At 41.4% G+C, this 17,762-nt stretch overlaps 1 protein-coding gene across 2 annotated transcripts in view; it reads right to left on the reverse strand.

Annotated features, from left to right (window-relative positions):
- Nucleotides 1-4,366: 4,366 nt before the first annotated feature.
- JMY (junction mediating and regulatory protein, p53 cofactor) overlaps nt 4,367-17,762 on the reverse strand; it is a 53,616-nt gene continuing 40,220 nt past the window's right edge. Inside the window, exons 7-11 of one of the 2 annotated variants that reach the window (XM_066616322.1) lie at nt 17,279-17,365; nt 14,022-14,117; nt 12,338-12,875; nt 9,524-9,832; nt 4,367-5,145 (exon numbers count right to left, since the gene is read on the reverse strand). In XM_066616322.1, the coding sequence (XP_066472419.1) occupies nt 9,525-9,832; nt 12,338-12,875; nt 14,022-14,117; nt 17,279-17,365 (1,029 nt within the window). In that variant the 3' untranslated portion in view covers nt 4,367-5,145; nt 9,524. Of the gene's footprint in view, nt 5,146-9,517; nt 9,833-12,337; nt 12,876-14,021; nt 14,118-17,278; nt 17,366-17,762 lie in introns of both variants that reach the window. The other variant, XM_066616321.1, reaches the window with a different exon arrangement.

Below are 17,762 nucleotides of genomic sequence, written 5' to 3' on the forward strand. Positions count from 1 at the left end.
AGTCTTTTCTGTGAAGAAAACCAGCTGGTCACTAGTTACCAGAAAACCATGATTATATCCTTTGGCAAGAGACCTAACTGCAGACTCTGGAGTACTAATGGCCGTAAGATAGAGCAGGTGAGCTCCTATAAATACCTAGGTGTGATGCTGCACTCCACTAGAACTAGAACCGCTCATCACGAGTCTCTGGCTGCGACTGGCCAGAAATCTGCAAGTGCAATAACCAAGTTCTTTCGTGTTAAAGGTGGCCATTATATTCCGGCAGCAATTAGATTATATCTTGCAAAGGACTTGCCCCAACTTTTGTATGGAACAATTCTTGGTCCCACCTCTTCTTCCTTCGTCTCACTTGAACATGTCCAATCCAAATTTTTAAGATCTATATTTCAAGTGTCCAGCTATGTGTCTAATGCAAGCTTACGTCTTGATTCTGGCCTGTTAAAAGTCGAGGCCAGGATTGCCTTAGCATCCATTTATTTGTGGCTCAATCTAAATTTTAACACCCAAGGCCTAACATCTTTGGTTTTAATTGATAATTTTCAGTCTACCTGGCTCAAGGTGGTACACACGAAGCTGAGACACTTGGGGTTTTCACCAGAGATTGTTCTGGCCATGGATTTGATTCAGGCAAGAGTGTTTATAAAACAGAGACAGAGGGACATTGAATGACAAGAAGATGTCAGCAGATCTTCAGATTATCTTGCCTCTGACAGCACAAGGTATATCGCTGCCCCTGTCACTTATCTTTCATTATTAGAGCTCCCTGGGCAGGGGAGAGCTTTCTTCCTAGCTAGGGGGAGAGCTCTTCCTTTGGCATTTGTCCAGGGCTGTTTCAGAAAGATCCCCTTCTCTAAAAGACTGTGTCCCTGTGGTTCAGGGGAGGTTGAGACACTTGAACATGTCATGTTCTGTTGCCCATTTTATCAGGGGATCCGAGACAAGTTCATTATTCCCCTGAGCAGAAAATTTTTGGGCGTGTCACAAACAGAAATGGCCAGGGAACTTCTTTCAGGTCCTAATTCTCAGCTTTTAAGACCAACTACAAGTTTTTTGGCTGCTGCTTACAAAACCCTGATGGGCATTATTAATAACGAGAGGAAATTTTAATTGCTACTCCTTATTTGTTCGCAATACTATGATGGCTATTTTACTGCATTTTAACCTTGTATTTTAATGTCAAAATTTTAATGTTTTTAAATGTTAACGTATTTTAATGTCTTAATGTTGAAATTTTAAATTCCGCCTGTTGTAGGGCAATATTGTGTGTTGGTTTTTGCTGGTCTTTGACCGTAACAATAAATATCTATCTACAGCATGATCAAAACCGAGCACCAACTGTCCGTTCAAAAGCCATACTGGATCTTGCTGTCTCCTTCCATGGTGGTTAGTGCTGCTCTCCAATAGGAAATAACTTATTTCTGTGGTCACTGGAGAAGGGATACTACTGACAGCAGGCTACTGTGTATCAACTTGAGTAGCATTTTAAAATTTGACATACTCTCGCTAAGGTGCTTCAATCTCTTGCCATTTCTTTGTAATGTTGCCTGTTAATAATTCACTAGAGGCATCTTGCTTTGTGCTTATGAAAAATTATGACTTACAGGCAACCAAATTACAAAATCATTATAGTAGAAATAAAATATGCTCATAAATCCAGAGATTTAGTTTACAATTACACTCTTTAAAGTCAGTGCAAATAAATATATAATGTTGACAATAAGTAAAAATTTCCTCTTTTTACCTGGACTGAATGACAAAAATGCACAGATATTCTGAAGACTGTGTCTATATAAAACAATGCTCAAAAGCAGAAACTTTGTACAGTGAAGTAGATTCACTCCCTATATCCCTCCAAGACATAATTTAGTGCTATTAATTGCTTTTTAAGATATTGATTTTATAGCATGAATTCTTCTATTTTGAAAAGCTTTACAAGCAAATGATTGAAACAAGAAGCAAAACTATGCTACAGAATATTAAATCATATTACAGATAAACCAAACAATTAAAATTAAAGATGCATGAGATCATTTAGTAGAAGATGAAACTACTGAAACCTATTTTATTGTTTCCTTTCCTCTTAATTTGTTTATCTAGTAGAAACAAATATTTCAGCTCCTTGGATTCGTTTCAAAATTTCCAAATCATACCAGTTACCACCATAACTGGCATTTTTTGTCCCTTGAGAGTAATTTCACCCCCAATTCCATGTTTGGTATACACACACATTATTTTTTGACATATAGAATGGACAAGAAATTAAGAATAGTGTCTAACAATACAAATATAGTCACAATCACAAGTGGCAGCCTTCAGCACAAAATACTGAGATGCGCTTTTCATGCATACTTTGCAAGCTGCATAGATTTGGGTTTCAAAGTCACTTTGAACAGCATTAATCAAGATCTCTTCTTAAATGCCAAAGTATTTTCTCAGCATGTTGTGAGAAATGCACCAGCCACAAAGGATAGTGACTTCTCAGCCTGCTGTGAGCTTTTCACACATAATGGCTTCAAGCAATAAAATTAGGAATTGTCATTAGTCAAACAATTCAGGAATGCCGTTATAAGAAATTGTACGAGGCTAGATGGACCACTTTTGTACTTGACTGGCAAATCTGTGTAAAATGCTACCCAGTGATTATCGGCAGCCAGATTAATCTCTGCTTCCTAATATATTATGACAAACATACCCTAAAAGAAAAGTGTGGATATGAGATCAACTGTTGTACAGCAGCCAGTGTGTATAAAATATGTTCCTATGAAGAAGCCATTTTTACAGACTAAAGCCAATTTCAGAGTCTTGCACTAAATAATAAAATTGTCAAGCACAGATTTTTGTTCTTTTAAAAAAAACAAAACTCCATGCAGTTTTCAAGGCAAAGATCTCATGTTATAAACCTGATAGCTATACAATCATACTGAGAGCTTCATAAACTTATCACATAAATTCAAAATGTGTGGATGAAAAATAGTGCAAAGGCAAGGAGTGTTTGCCCCTAGTTTCCAATGTTATGTATCTCCTTACTCGGGGACTATTAATATTTTATGTGAAGTGCCCAGTGAAATGTGTTGCTTGAAGCTCCTGCTGCAACCAATAGTGCAAAGTTTTGCATGACCCATGTCATCCTAATTTTAGATGTTCTTGTTTTGTGCTATGGCTAAAAAGTCAAACATCGTATATTACAAGAAGTGGAACTCTGGAGTCTGGGTGACTAAACAGGAAAGGCACAGAAACTACATACATCATGGTCTATGCTAAAGGTTTACAGATGCATTTTGCAGCTATTGAATTATTGCCACCAAGCCCTGCATCACCTGGTATTATAACCACATTATACAATGTAATTTTGGTTCATATGCAGTAACTTGGGAAGAAATGGGGATTGCCTGTTTTTCAGCAAATTAATACTCAATGCATAATAGAGTTGATGTCCTTTGTCTCCCCAACAGAAGGAACTTCCATATTGGCTCAACTCATGCTACTCTCAATCCTGCGTTTGCAAAATGGCAGCATTTCTCATTATATAAGGCAATAAGCTGAAGAAAAAGTGTACTTGCCAAGCACAGAATGGCAAGTATTCCATTAAAATATTTGATACTGTTTACTGATCAAGGTGGTCACTGTTGGGGACCCAAATATTTCCAAAAGTAGAGATTCGTTACATTGCATAATGAACTGTCATGTACTCTGGGCACCGAAAATATTTTACTAAGGAAAAAAGGACAATATATTTAACCTCTTGGTATGAAAGGTAAGTGAGATTACACCATGCATTCCTTCCAATACACAACACACAAGGAATTGGTTTGTAATAGGATCTTAAGTGGGTACAGTAAATTGTTTAAAAATGTTTTTTGCTAATATAAGGGATCATAGTTTCTCAAGCACAGTGCACAGTAAGCTACATTTAAAATAAGAAGCTGGTCAAACTCATGATTATCTGACAAGTAGAGATTTCCATCAATCATAGAGTTTTAATAAGGGCAAGATTAGCCCTGGTGCAGAAATACTGTCCAGGACTCTGTTATTATAAAACTTAGCTGCCTGCAGCTATTAGTCATGCTGTTTGGGATTAAGTTCCTTTAGATATTCACTGCATTAAAGGCTGTGCCTCCTTTAGACCATTATACAACCAGGGTTAAAAGGAAATGTATTTTCAAATAAGCAGGCTGTTACATAATTCAAATATGTTTAACAATGGAAGGAAATAATGAAAACTGGAAAAAAATTATTAACTTCCACAACTTAAAATTATTTCAGTTTTGCATTCTCCTTAAATAAACGTTCCTTATAGTAATCAAGATCAGTTAAACTAATAGATAAAAATAATTTTAAGTATTCTCATTATAAAATATTGCTTCTATAAATAAAAATTTATGTAACTTTATTATAACTCAGCCCTGCAATTAAAATGTTGCTATTCATAAGAGCAAGGAAAAATCTAATTTAAAAATATAAGATGTACACAGTATACATGGCCTTCTAAAGGATTCTGCTATATACCATTTTAAATGTACTAGGCTGTAAACAAATACATTCTTAAATACATGTATTCTCCTCATGATACTTTCCATTATTCTGTATAACCATTTGTTCTCATTTTCAGGCTAACTTGCATTTCACACTTGGAAAAATTAAGAAATCCATTATATTTCTGAAATCCGCCTTCTGCATGAAAAATATGGAGAGAAAGAAGGACTTTTATGTAACATCCTGCTGTTATCTAAGAAGCTGATGCAAAAGTAGAGATTTGTTTTCTGAACAGATGAAGTCTTCGTTGAACCAAAGTCCAGATTTCATACCTATCCCAGTAACTTACATTGGGGAAAAAGCTTTGCTGCAATAGCTGCTCATTTAAACTGCGTACCACACAAAGGAAAAAAGTGAGTGACAAGCCAGAAAACTACCTTGAAGGACTCACTCTTCTCAGTGTTATGTAAAACACACATCTACACAAGGTAGCTTTGGTCCAACCAAAATCTTCTACCATGAATTTTTTAGAAAAAGTATTCAGGCTCTTCTGTACATGTCAAACTGTTTGCAGAGTCAGTCGTTCCCGGACTGTAGTTAGCGGAGATCAAACTGCTGGCTGTGCATGTTCAGAAGCAAAAGGAAAATCATGTTCTATGGTATCCTGAGCACCTGTTCAAAACAAAAATCAAAGAAAAAACACAGCTGAAGGACAAACACCACAAGTTACTGTTTCAGTAACATTCCAGCCCTTTAAGTGCTGTATCGGAAAGTCCTGTTTCCACCACACCTCCCCTCCGACCCTTGCTTCTGATTCCTTGGCTGGCTTTCCTAGAGTACCTGCCACAGGCATTTTCAGGATTATAACAACTACATATTCAAAATTCCTTTCAGGCAGTTATTTCTCACTCCAGGGAAATAGACCAGGGGTCTCTAAACTTTTCAGCCAAAGGGCCGCATCAAATATCTGGCACAGTGTCAAGGGCCGACTAAAAAATTAAATATAAAATTTAAATAAATAGAGATAGATCTTAGATGAAATGAATGAATGGGCTCAAATGTCCAGGATTTCTCCAAGCACCAACGCAGCCCAAGAAATAAAGCACATGCTTAAATGGACCCTCACCCCCCCCACCCACCCCACAAGCACAACTCCAGTTGTGTTTGGTCAATTGGGCCAGAGGCTCTCAGGGGATCAGAGGCTGGCCGTCGGCCAGACAGAGGCTCTCCACAGGCCACATCTGGCCCCCAGGCTGGGGTCTGGAGACCCCTGAAATAGACTAATAAACAGCAAGAGATCAGGGAATTCAGGCCTCATGACTGAAGAGGACTTCATTTTCCAGTGTGTTGTACACTTCACTCCTCAGATCTTAACAAAGAATTAGAATCATAGCAATTACAGCACATAACTGGAACTGCATACATTTGTTTACTGTGCTGCTGGTAGTACCTGCACCTTCCCTTTCATGTAGTTCTCCCACTGATCACCAACAAAGGTAAGTCAGCAGGGGATGTGGGAGGGGTGGTGGGAGGGTGAAACAGAGTGGGCAAAGAGGTAGCAATAGGGGGTGGGCAGATTTGGCCTAGGAGTGGACAGAATTGGTGGTATCAGCACCAATTTTCTAACCCCCTTCCTGGACCCAAATCTGCAGCATGGGCTACATGGACATGCAACAACTTTTCAGCAGTTGCAAGTCTTTGTAGATCCCTCAATACAGTGGAGGCTTATCCCTAGGCAAGGAAATGATCATTCCTTTACCTAGAGGAGACCTCTGCAACTGCCTCCCCCACCACTGGATGCAGCAGTCACTATTTTTGCAGTGCCGCATTAACCGGGGAGGGGGGTCACTTGATAAGAGTGTGGAACTTATAGTCCAATCCTAAGTTTCTCCTACTTAGAATGCTGGCAGTGGTTCTGCCATCAAGTATGTATCTCATACATAGATAATGTAATACTCTAGGAGTGGCACTCGGTGACACATATAAACCACACTTCTTTTTTCCAATCACAAGTAGCTATACTGTGGAAGGTGCTTTGTTTTTTAATGTTAAATCACTTGTTTACTACACAGAACAGTTGAAGAAGCATGGGCAAACTGAGTTCAAGAGAAAGAAAAGCAAAAAAGAAATATTGGACAGGTTTGGAGAGGAACAAAGATCGTAAATGTGAAAAAGCAATTAGAGCCATATTCTACAAGAGTATGGACTAGCTAAGACACAATAGAAGAGAAAAAGAATGGTTTAGGTCCTGCAACAAGTGATCACCACGACAAACTCTGACATCCCCAGCTGTCTCTTTGAGAGGTCATAACTAGGATATCCACTGGATGACTTGTTAAAAACCTGTGCTGATTAGGATGTAGCAAAAGAAGTGCGAGTGAAGCTTGCAGTGGACATTCTTCCTCTTTTTTCCACTGCAATGTCCTGTGGCCCCCCCCCCAAAGCCATTCATGAAGATCAGAAGGATTTTCAAAGACAGGGTGAAACATAGTGCAAAGGGGCTGCAAGGGCAGGGAAAATCTCCCAAAGACAAGCAGAAATACCTTGTATGAGCAGAGCTCCCACTTGCACAATGTACTGCTACCTGGTTTTGAAAAATTCCCCATCCCCCTGCAATCCACCCACCACATCCCATCCTGTTCCACAGGGCCCTGAGGAGCAGCTTTTAGGAGGCTACAGCAAGGAGAAGGGAGCAGGTACAGCCCTGCCATTTTGTTCACATTTTTTTAGCTACAACTCAATCCGCCTCGCAGGTGAGGACCTATGGATGTAGCTTTAACATCTGTATACTTTTTAACAATATTTAGTAATACTCACTGATTTACAGAATAAATTAACAATTTCATCCTTTGAAAAGCCTACATTACATTGATTATCCTTTCACTGGAAAACTAGCCTTGCAGACTTTGGAAGTGACCTTCATTTTGATTAAATTTATTTGCAATTAGTTATTGGCATGCTAATTCAGATATTAATTCAGTAGGGTCATCTCTGTCAAACTGATAACAACTGTGACAAGAACAAATCTCACATTTCACTAACGTAACATATGTTTCAATCTGCAGCCCAGAAATCAGATTAACACAGCACGTCCTACGCATGTTACTCAGAAACAAGTCCCACTGTTTTCAGTTGAGCTTCCTCCTAGGAAAGTATTGTAAGATTGCAGACTTTAATGCAATTTTTCCACTGTGGTTTAACCCATCCACAATCCCAATCTTTCCCAATTTCACTGTTCCTGCTGAAGATGTGGTCAAGCTTTGTTTGCAAATAGCCCCTTTCACAGAAATCTGTGTATTTTGAAAATAGATCACCATTTAACGACAGAGACTTATAATTAGGAAACTATATGGAAGAATGCTATATGTTTTTAAAGCAATATGAAGAGTATGGCTACTTCTACCTATAAAAGTTACATCAACTCTAAGACGGACAGTATGCTTCTGCATCTGTGGCAGATTTTAGAAATCAAAACAAATTTTCCCAAGAGCTTTTGTGAAGAGTTCCATAATAAAATACATGCTTTGTGTTCATAAGACCTCAGATTCAATCCCTGGCATCTCCCATGTCAAGCAGGGAAAGTCTCTCTGAATTCACATAACTCTAGAAATACTAGCTAAGACCGGGAGGTAAAAGTAGAATCAGCAAAGGCATCATTATTATAAGGACATGCCTCAGTAATGCAGAAGAAAAAATAGTAAAGTACGTGTATTTTTTTCACCAAGTAGCTTCACATAGTACCCATGTAACACTATTCACAAATCTTTTCCAACATGCATTCATTTTTTTTTCTTGCCGATCCTACATACATCTGGTTTTTCAGTTCCCTAATTGGGCTAATATGCCTTATTAACATATGTTGACGCATTCTACACCACTTCTACACTATAATTTTAACAAGGCAAAATTTTAACAAAACAAGTGTTGATGAATTTGAAAAATAATAAAATTGTTTTTATTTCTGACAATCATTCTATATTTCACTTTAGAGTCATTAACGATAAACATCACCGATAAGTGTTCTTTATACTGTGTGCCTTTTGCAACAGATGAGGGCCTTAATTCATACATGCATTCCAAAACATGGCCCATGGGCCAGATCCACAGCCCTCACTAATCTATGCCCCATGTAAAAGGAGCTGACTGTTCCGCGGTGGAGGCTGCCATTGTTGCTGCTGATCCCCCCCTCATGTTCACTCCGCTCTGCCACTTCCACATTCTGCACCAGGATTTCCTGGCAGACCTGGAAGGGGGGGGTGATCTGCAGCAACGATGACAGCCTCACCAGCGAAATGGTAAGCTCTGCTGGGGAGGTTGTTTGGAGATCACTGGCATACAAGAAGAGCTTTTGCACATTTCTATTAGGATATATTCATAAATATTATTTTGGGAAAAAATCCAGCGTGAACTGAAAATAGGAACCCTGCTAACTGAGCAAAGAGGCGTCTTTTCAAGTCGTCTGCCTCTAACACTTAGCTGGAGGAGAGTAACTGTCCTTATCACCCCAGTAGTGTCTTTCCTATTTGCTAGTGTCTCTTTTGCATTGTTTTAAAACAGGGAATGATTACTCTTACGGGGTAAACTGCTTTGTGAACTTTGGATGAAAAATGGTACAGCTGGACCTCGGTATTCATGGGGGGATCAATTCCCAGACACGGATACCAAAAGCCATGGATAAGCGAATCTGCAGTTTGAGTCCAATAAGAACCCCATATGTAACAGGGGCATGTAGGCTCTCAGGGCCTCAGAAAGGCCACCAAAAATGTTGGAAAGGCACTTCTGGTTTTCGTAAAAATCGGAAGTGCCTTTCTGAGGCCCAGACAGGCAGCACAAGGCCTCTCCAGGCCTCAGAAAGCCTCCTGGATGCAACCAGAGAACACTTTGGTTGTGTTTGAGAGATCAGGTGATGCCCTCCACTGCAGTTTTGGAACCCACAGTGAGTCAAATCCGCGGGTTCCGAACCCACAGGCAAAGAGAGCCTACCTGTATATAAATATTCTTAATAATGTAATAATTATTATTTAGAATATTATTAACAACTAACCTGTACCTTAACTTTCCCAGTCTGTGCAAGGTAGGTTCTCCTCCTCATCTTCAGACTCTGGTGATGCCTCCTTAATTCGCCGGAGTGCTTCATGGATGCTGCGTGTCAAAGGGTCATCATCAGGTAAAATGGTGAATGACTCTCTCATAATGTCCTTTTGCACCTTCTTCAGTTTCACACCTTTTCTTATCTGTGCCAAGATGTTATTGCTATCATCTTCATCCGGGAAAGGAGGGAGATTTCTCTGCTCAACCTTCCTCAGGTGGAAGCTTCCACGCTTTAAGGAAGCCAATACCTCATCCATTGGGGAACTCACTACAATAAATCAGAGGACTCATTAAGGCTTATTCTATATGTTACAGTTTCCAACTTTTCATATTCTGGGCTTTAAAAGTTATCCAAGTGTTCACTGTAAAATCATTGGTTTTTCAGAAATTACAGCTTCTGTTCACTTAAGGATCTTCCACCCAACTACGGGTGACTTCTGATCGAATAGACTAGATTGATAATATCAACAGCCATATCTGTAACCAACCACTACTTCCAACCCAAACAATCTGTACAGTAAATGAAGGTAAGAATAAAGTAATACAGTTACATAAGAACATAAGAATATAAGAACAGCCCCACTGGATCAGGCCATAGGCCCATCTAGTCCAGCTTCCTGTATCTCACAGCGGCCCACCAAATGCCCCAGGGAGCACACCAGATAACAAGAGATCTCATCCTGGTGCCCTCCCTTGCATCTGGCATTCTGACATAACCCATTTCTAAAATCAGGAGGTTGCACATACACATCATGGCTTGTACCCCGTAATGGATTTTTCCTCCAGAAACTTGTCCAATCCCCTTTTAAAGGCATCTAGGCTAGACACCAGCACCACATCCTGCGGCAAGGAGTTCCACAGACCGACCACTCGCTGAGTAAAGAAATATTTTCTTTTGTCTGTCCTAACCCGCCCAACACTCAATTTTAGTGGATGTCCCCTGGTTCTGGTATTATGTGAGAGTGTAAAAAGCATCTCCCTATCCACTCTGTCCATCCCCTGCATAATTTTGTATGTCTCAATCATGTCCCCCCTCAGGCGTCTCTTTTCTAGGCTGAAGAGGCCCAAACGCCGTAGCCTTTCCTCATAAGGAAGGTGCCCCAGCCCCGTAATTATCTTAGTCGCTCTCTTTTGCACCTTTTCCATTTCCACTATGTCTTTTTTGAGATGCGGCGACCAGAACTGGACACAATACTCCAGGTGTGGCCTTACCATCGATTTGTACAACGGCATTATAATACTAGCCGTTTTGTTCTCAATACCCTTCCTAATGATCCCAAGCATAGAATTGGCCTTCTTCACTGCCGCCGCACATTGGGTCGACACTTTCATCGACCTGTCCACCACCACCCCAAGATCTCTCTCCTGATCTGTCACAGACAGCTCAGAACCCATCAGCCTATATCTAAAGTTTTGATTTTTTGCCCCAATGTGCATGACTTTACACTTACTGACATTGAAGCGCATCTGCCATTTTGCTGCCAGTTAAGTATTACAGATTTCACTTGTGTCTCACACAAATTCTAGTAATAAATTCACAATATGCTTCATTGTCGACTGCTGACAGTCATCAAAACTACAAAGCTGAAGTTCAGACTAGTGGATGATGTAGTTCAAAAGGTCACATGAAAGTTCCTCCACAGGATTTACAATCTCATTTTTCACCTCTACTTCTCACAATCTCTCTTGTAAATATCTAACAGTCCAATCTTATACTTACCATGGGAAACCTGCCTATGCCAGTTCCCCCTTTGCAATGGCGCTGTCACACAGTAGTCAGCGCCCTCTAGTAGGTTAGCAATACTAGTCAAAACGAAGAGCTGACAGAACTGACAGAAAGAAGACAAGGCCGAAAAACTAAGTGAATTTCATCAACCCATCTAAAAAAGATTTTATGTAAGGTTTGCTTCCCATAGAGTAGTGGTTCTCACACATTTAGCACCAGGACCCACTTTTTAGAATGAGAATCAGTCAGGACCCACTGGAAATGATGTCATGATCAGAAGTGACATCATCAAGCAGGAAAATTTTTAACAATTCTAGGTTGCAATCCTACCCACATTTACTATCGTTGTTAAAAGACTGTACATAATAGCTTGTTCAAAGTACAGGTCTGTAACATTTCCCCAAATGCAGTCACATACCATGGTAGCATGAAGTCTGATATATTAAAAATAAAATATTGAAATGAATGGGGACCCACCTAAAATTGGCTCGCGACCCACTTAGTGGGTCCCGATCCACAGTGAGAAACACTGCTATAGAGTATACATCTCTGATATAATATTTTCTTTACATGGAGACAAAGCTGCATAACTGACAGTGCAACCATATGCATGTCTATTCAGAACTAAACCACGCTGAGTTCAATGAAAGTGACTCCTACATAAGTGTGTATAGTACAGGAGCACTAAATGCTGTAATAAAAATTCTTGGCATTCTCATTTAGGTTCACTGGCCAGGATCAAAAAAGGTTCTTGAGTGTGCCAAGACTTGGGCATGCCATGGGATTTGATATCAGGGACCCTTGCACTACTACATAAAATATTTCTGAATATCTGCTCAGGTTCAACAATATTTTGCCACATGACTAAGGCGCTCAAGCCCAAAGCCCTTTTCAGTATATGAATATATATGAAACCCTTTTCATATGAATATATGAAAACCAGAAGTGCACTTCCTTAAACCTAGCCATTTTTGAAACTGTTCTTATTCAAAGCAAAACTACTTTGTTTTCATTGGATTGCATTCCATAGAAGTGAAGAACTGTTACCTCTCCTCCTCTGCAAGCCTTCTATATCACCAGTCTTCTTTAGTTTCTTCTTGGCACTGACTAACTGGCTAGGATCAAAGAAATGAGCTGATGGTACCAGTAGGCCTGGCTTCTCCAGGCTGTCCTGTTTAACAGGGCTAATGCTTTTTTCAGAGCACTGAGTAGATTCTTCCTTAGTGGGCAGAGGTGGCGGCGGTGGTGGCGGTAAAGGAGGAGGAAGTGGTGTCTCACCAACTATAACTGGTTGAAGTTCATTACTGATGAGAGTTGGAAGAGAAGTAGTCTGAGAAAAGTCAGAGGTAAAACCACAGGGAGGTAAAGAAGAATCTTCAAGTTCTCCTGAGCTCCTAGGCTCCTGGATTGGTAAAGGATGGATCACTTTTTCTGGTCCTTTCTCTGGGGGGCTCTCATCTGACTGTGTGGTTACTGGTAAAGACAGGGGATGGTCAGCACAAGGCGTTGAACTAGCCATACTTTTTCTTCTTGCGTGTGCCAGTCGGAGCCTGGTTGATTTGAGTATTACCTGTCCTGGGTAACGCTAAGGAAAAAGGTGCAAATTAAAAATTTGGCAAGCATACACAGTACTGCTAGATCAGAAATGTTAGTTTATCGTGGTGTTTTATGTTAAAATAATAAAACAAGTACATATCACATCTAAAACAACCAAGCAGTATATGCAAGAATTAAAGCACAGACCTACAAAGGTAATATTGGACTTGCTCCTCCTTGTACAGTCTTTTAATCTTCCCCTCTAGTATGAATGTACTCAAGTTCAAGGTTGAGAACTCTTTAGATGTTGGAAGATTTCAGGTGACTTAGGGTCCAATACTGTACTTTCAGCACCAGCCCTCTGCTGCTACTGAGAGTCACAAATGCACCATAAGGCAAGCTCATGACACTCAGTCCTGGGTCAGCACTGGGGTCAGCTCAGCACCAGTCCGGGCTGAGCCAGCACCAGCTGGAGGCCTGCCACACACCACCTGGAGCAAGGGATGAGCTCCGGGAGGCAGAGATATGTCGGGGGGGGGGGGTGTTCAGGGGCAGGGAGAGGGAGCAGGGTGGGGCAGGACTGGTGGAGCTCTGCTTCATCAAACCCAGAACCCTGCATTGGGCCTTCCACCCTGACATGGGGCCTCTCAACTCTGCACCAGCAAAACAGCCAGTGTAGACTTGAGTAACCCCATTGCGGGGCTTGGGCTTTTCCCCAGGGGAGGCGGACAAATGTCCGTTTTGGCATTGCTGCTCCTCTGGGCACCGGGCAGCTTAGGATTAGGCTGCCCTACCTTCTATTTCTGTATAATTAATATACTAATATGTTCTGTTCCACCACATTCTCTCAAGATACCTATTACTACTACTATCAACAGTTCATACAGTCACCTGATTGAACCCTCAAAATTATGAGATTAGCTTGGCAATTAAAATATGTAACAATTGAGCTGAGTAAAGGATGAGTAAAATTTCTCTCAAATATGAAATCTGGAATTATCCTTACTTTCCTGTGTCAGGAAAGTAGCAGTCAGTAGTTTATACAACAGCAACACGCATCTACCAACATGTGTACAACCAGGGAGCCATGGTTAACCTAGGCTCCAGCACACAAGATCCTGTGTGAATGCACAATTATGTCTACTTGTACATATAATTTATGAAGCGTCACTAGTGTCCACCTATGTCCAGTTACCTGCTTAAACGTCCGAAGTCTATCCAGTGTTTTCTGCCGTTCCTGACTAACCCATGAACTTTTTCTGTCTTCTTCATCTTGCAACTGCTCTCTCTTCTGAGAATAAAAGCAGAAGTGTAAAAGACAGAACAGGAGATGGGATCAACAGGCTACAAGAAAGAAATCTGCATGGAATATCTTTCACCATATCCACCATGGAATATCTTACCATCTTCTTCCCCATGGGTCAATGGGCCAGAGATCCTCACTTCCCTTCACACCAAAGCAGAGATAAATAGGGTCTGTGCATTGGGGGGGGGGGAGACTGCTTGAATGGAGGGGTGCAGGTGCAAGCCCTCTCCCAGTTCCATTTGGAAGAGAACAGTGCCTCAGAATACCAGTTTCAGGAGAGCAACAGTGGGAAAGGGTCATCATCTCTTGCTGGTGGGCTTCCGAGAAGCATCCACTTGGCCATTGTAGCAAACAAGATGCTGGACCAGATAAGCCTTTGGCCCGAGTCACCACGTGTCTTTTCATGTTCTCTCAGCATTCATCACTTATTACACTTTTATCTATGATCTCCAGTTCCAGTACCCACAACTACCCAAAGATCTCCTGCTCCGTCAAATGTCTCCATCCTTTCTCCATTGCTAATCTTTATGATTGAAACACTCTCCTGGAGTATCTGTGTACTGCCACCTCAATTCTTCAAATCCCTTCTTAAAACCTACCTTCTCTGTGAAGCCTTTGGCACAACACCTTAGTCCACACTCCCTACTTGTAACTAAGCTTAAGTACCTGTAGCTGAAGCAATCACGATTTCCTCCCCTGACTACCTCTGTCTCCATTTCCCTTTCCTTCCTCTGTTGTCACTCTTTGTGATAACAGAACTCTCCACTTTTCCCATCTAAGACTTCACTGTGCTACTTTGAAAGCATTGCTATAACAGAAAAACAGCATGGCCAAGCAGGTAGGTGATTTTGTGTATAGTATTTCTCCTTTAGATGACATTGCAATGCATTCTGAGGTGACACTGGGTGAAGGGAGGAGCCTCAGTATGACCAGGAAGAGGTTGCAGGCAGCTCTGAAGGGTCATTCCATGTCAAATCATCACACTTAATATTTTCCTACCTCACGTTCTTAGATTTTGATAGAACGTGTCATTTAATGAGCCTATTTAGTTATTGAAGAAATGCATTTTTAAAAATTTTAAACTCACAGAGCAAAAACATACAGGTATGCTCCAACTAACGACGGCAATATGTTCCATGAATTCTGTTAAGCGCAATTGTCCTCCTTGTATCTCTCTGCTTTTCCTTCCCCTGTCTGCTGGTCTCCGCTTCCCTCCCTCTCCCAAACTGTCGCTCCCTTCTCTTCCCTTCCCTTCCATCTTCCTAAGGAAGTTGGCTGCCTGCTAGTCTAGCATGGATCCTGCAGCCTTGGCTCTGGAGGCTAGAGCTCACCTGTTGAAGTGGGGGGGGGGGGGGGGAGAAAGGAAGGAGAAGCCACGGCTTGGTTTCCAGTCAGCAAGTCACTGGATGAAGGGCGCAATCAGCTTGATATGCAGCCCACGGCTCAGCAGGATCAGCTGTCGGGGGAAATGGCCCCACCACTGCCATTGCGCCTTGCAAGTTGGGGGTGCAGCTTGCACACCCCTCTCACACACAAAAGGCTGCATGGCAATGATGTCTGGAATGGATATTGCTCCATCCCCCCATCTCAATTCTAACAGGCAGCTCCAGCTTCTGGAGCCAAGGTGCCTCCAAACTTCTCACTGAAGTTAGCTGTTCACTGGTCCAGTGTAGATCTTGCAGCCTTTGCTCTGTTTGGAGGCTGGAGCTCATCTGTCAGAGTTGGGGGGGGGGGGAGAGAGAGAGAGAAAGGTAAGAGAAGCCACAGTTTGCCTCCCAGTCAGCCACTGAATGAAGGGCACAATCAGTTTGACATGCAGTCCGTGGCTCACCAGGATCAGCTGCTTGGGGAGACAGGCCCCGCTACCGCCACTGCGCCTTGCAGACTGAGGGCTGCAGCTCGCACAGCCTGCCTTCGTGCACAAACTTCTTGCCATGGAAACAAAAGCTTTGTGCAACAAGGGCGGCTCAGATAGATGGAACCGAGATCCCTCCCCTTCCCTGCTCAACTCTAAGAGCTGAGCTCCAGCCTCCAGAGCCGGCTGCATGCTGCCAGCTTCGAGCACAGTGGGCAGCTGTTTCTCCTTTCCTTCTCTTTGCAGGGGGGGGGGGAGAAGATCAGCTGGCTGAATACAAACTAATATTCAGCCCCCCCACAGAAGAGAGTTGCTGGGCTGTTGCCACCCAAACACTTTCAGGTTGACTACCGTCATATATGCAGTTGGTTGTTCACCAAAAAGTTGTTAAGCAGTGCATACCTGTATTCAAGTCTATACTTTCAAAATTTTATCAAAAATGGAAAGCTAGCAATATTTTTAATTTGCTGTAAATTGGACACCAGTAGAGATGCAGAGCTGTGGGAGGTCTCAGTTTAAAGCTCTTTTAATTAGCTTTCCTACAATATAAATTGGGTTTAACCATTTATTTTTTAAATTCAATTCAAAATTTTAAAATCAGCTCTCAGAAACAGACATTTTTTAAATTTTGAAAAAAAAATATCAAAATTAGTTCATGCTCATCTAACTATCCATAAAATTTTCTTGGGATGATGATGGGTTCATAAGATATGAGAGGTAACACAGACAGGAGATACATCAAGAGAAAATAGTGGAATCTGAATATATATATAGCTATAAAATTTCAGCTAATGTACTTAGGCCGCAAAAAAAAATTGTTATTTTTGCATCACACTATAGGACAAAAAAGCACCTTAAATTTCATAAAAATCTAAGGAAGTCTGTCTGAAATAGTGTAATGTTTTGAGATGGAATGATCTGGAAGACTTCCTGCAGCCCTCAAAATGCAGTAGTTTTGCTACGCAGTTATTTTTGCTACGGCAGAGCTATTATTAGTTTTTTCCTTTACTTTCCCTAACTTTTAAAAGGGTGTCCCCGATATCTGCAGGACTGCAGATAACTGAAACCATGGATACCGGGTTATGTCTGTATTATGCTGCTCAATATACAGGATGACCCAAAAGTAGGTGGACAGTAGGTGGAATAAATGTTATCATTTACTGTCCACCTACTTTTGGGTCACCCTGTATAATGAAACACACCTGTGAGAGGTGAATTTTAATTGGTAAGCAAGAAGTTTTGGTTTCGTCCTGCCAGAAAGTTTGCTTTTAGTTTTAATAGATAAACTCACAAATTTTGCAGCATGATGTGCACTTGACTCCTCTTCACTCTGAAGGTGCTGCAGAAATTTTTCATTATGTTTTGCAATGCAGATCTCCTGCAGACATAAAATATTACTTTATTAAAATAAAAATTTCATGTCAATTCAAAAAGGACTTAACAGTAATCAACTGAACAGCTGAGATGGAAACATATGATTTATATGAATAATTAAGTGATTAATAAACGTGCAGCCCAATTCTAAGCTGCACTGGCACAAGGTCTCCTCGGGGTAAGGGAATACAGGGCAGCCCTTGTTATCTGCAGTCCCCAAATCCCCTCAAACACCAAAATAGGATACAGTGTGCACCACTCCCACCAATCCCTCCCCCTCCCAGACTTCAGATATCCCTCCCCACACCACCCAGCAGAAATCTATCTGTGCTGGCTGGCACAGGGAGGGGATCTGGCATTGCCAGGCCGGTGTGGATTTCCATGCTGGCCCAGCCGGCTTC

This window comes from Tiliqua scincoides, chromosome 2 (assembly GCF_035046505.1).
Source record: "Tiliqua scincoides isolate rTilSci1 chromosome 2, rTilSci1.hap2, whole genome shotgun sequence".
Taxonomy (NCBI): Eukaryota; Metazoa; Chordata; class Lepidosauria; order Squamata; family Scincidae; genus Tiliqua; species Tiliqua scincoides.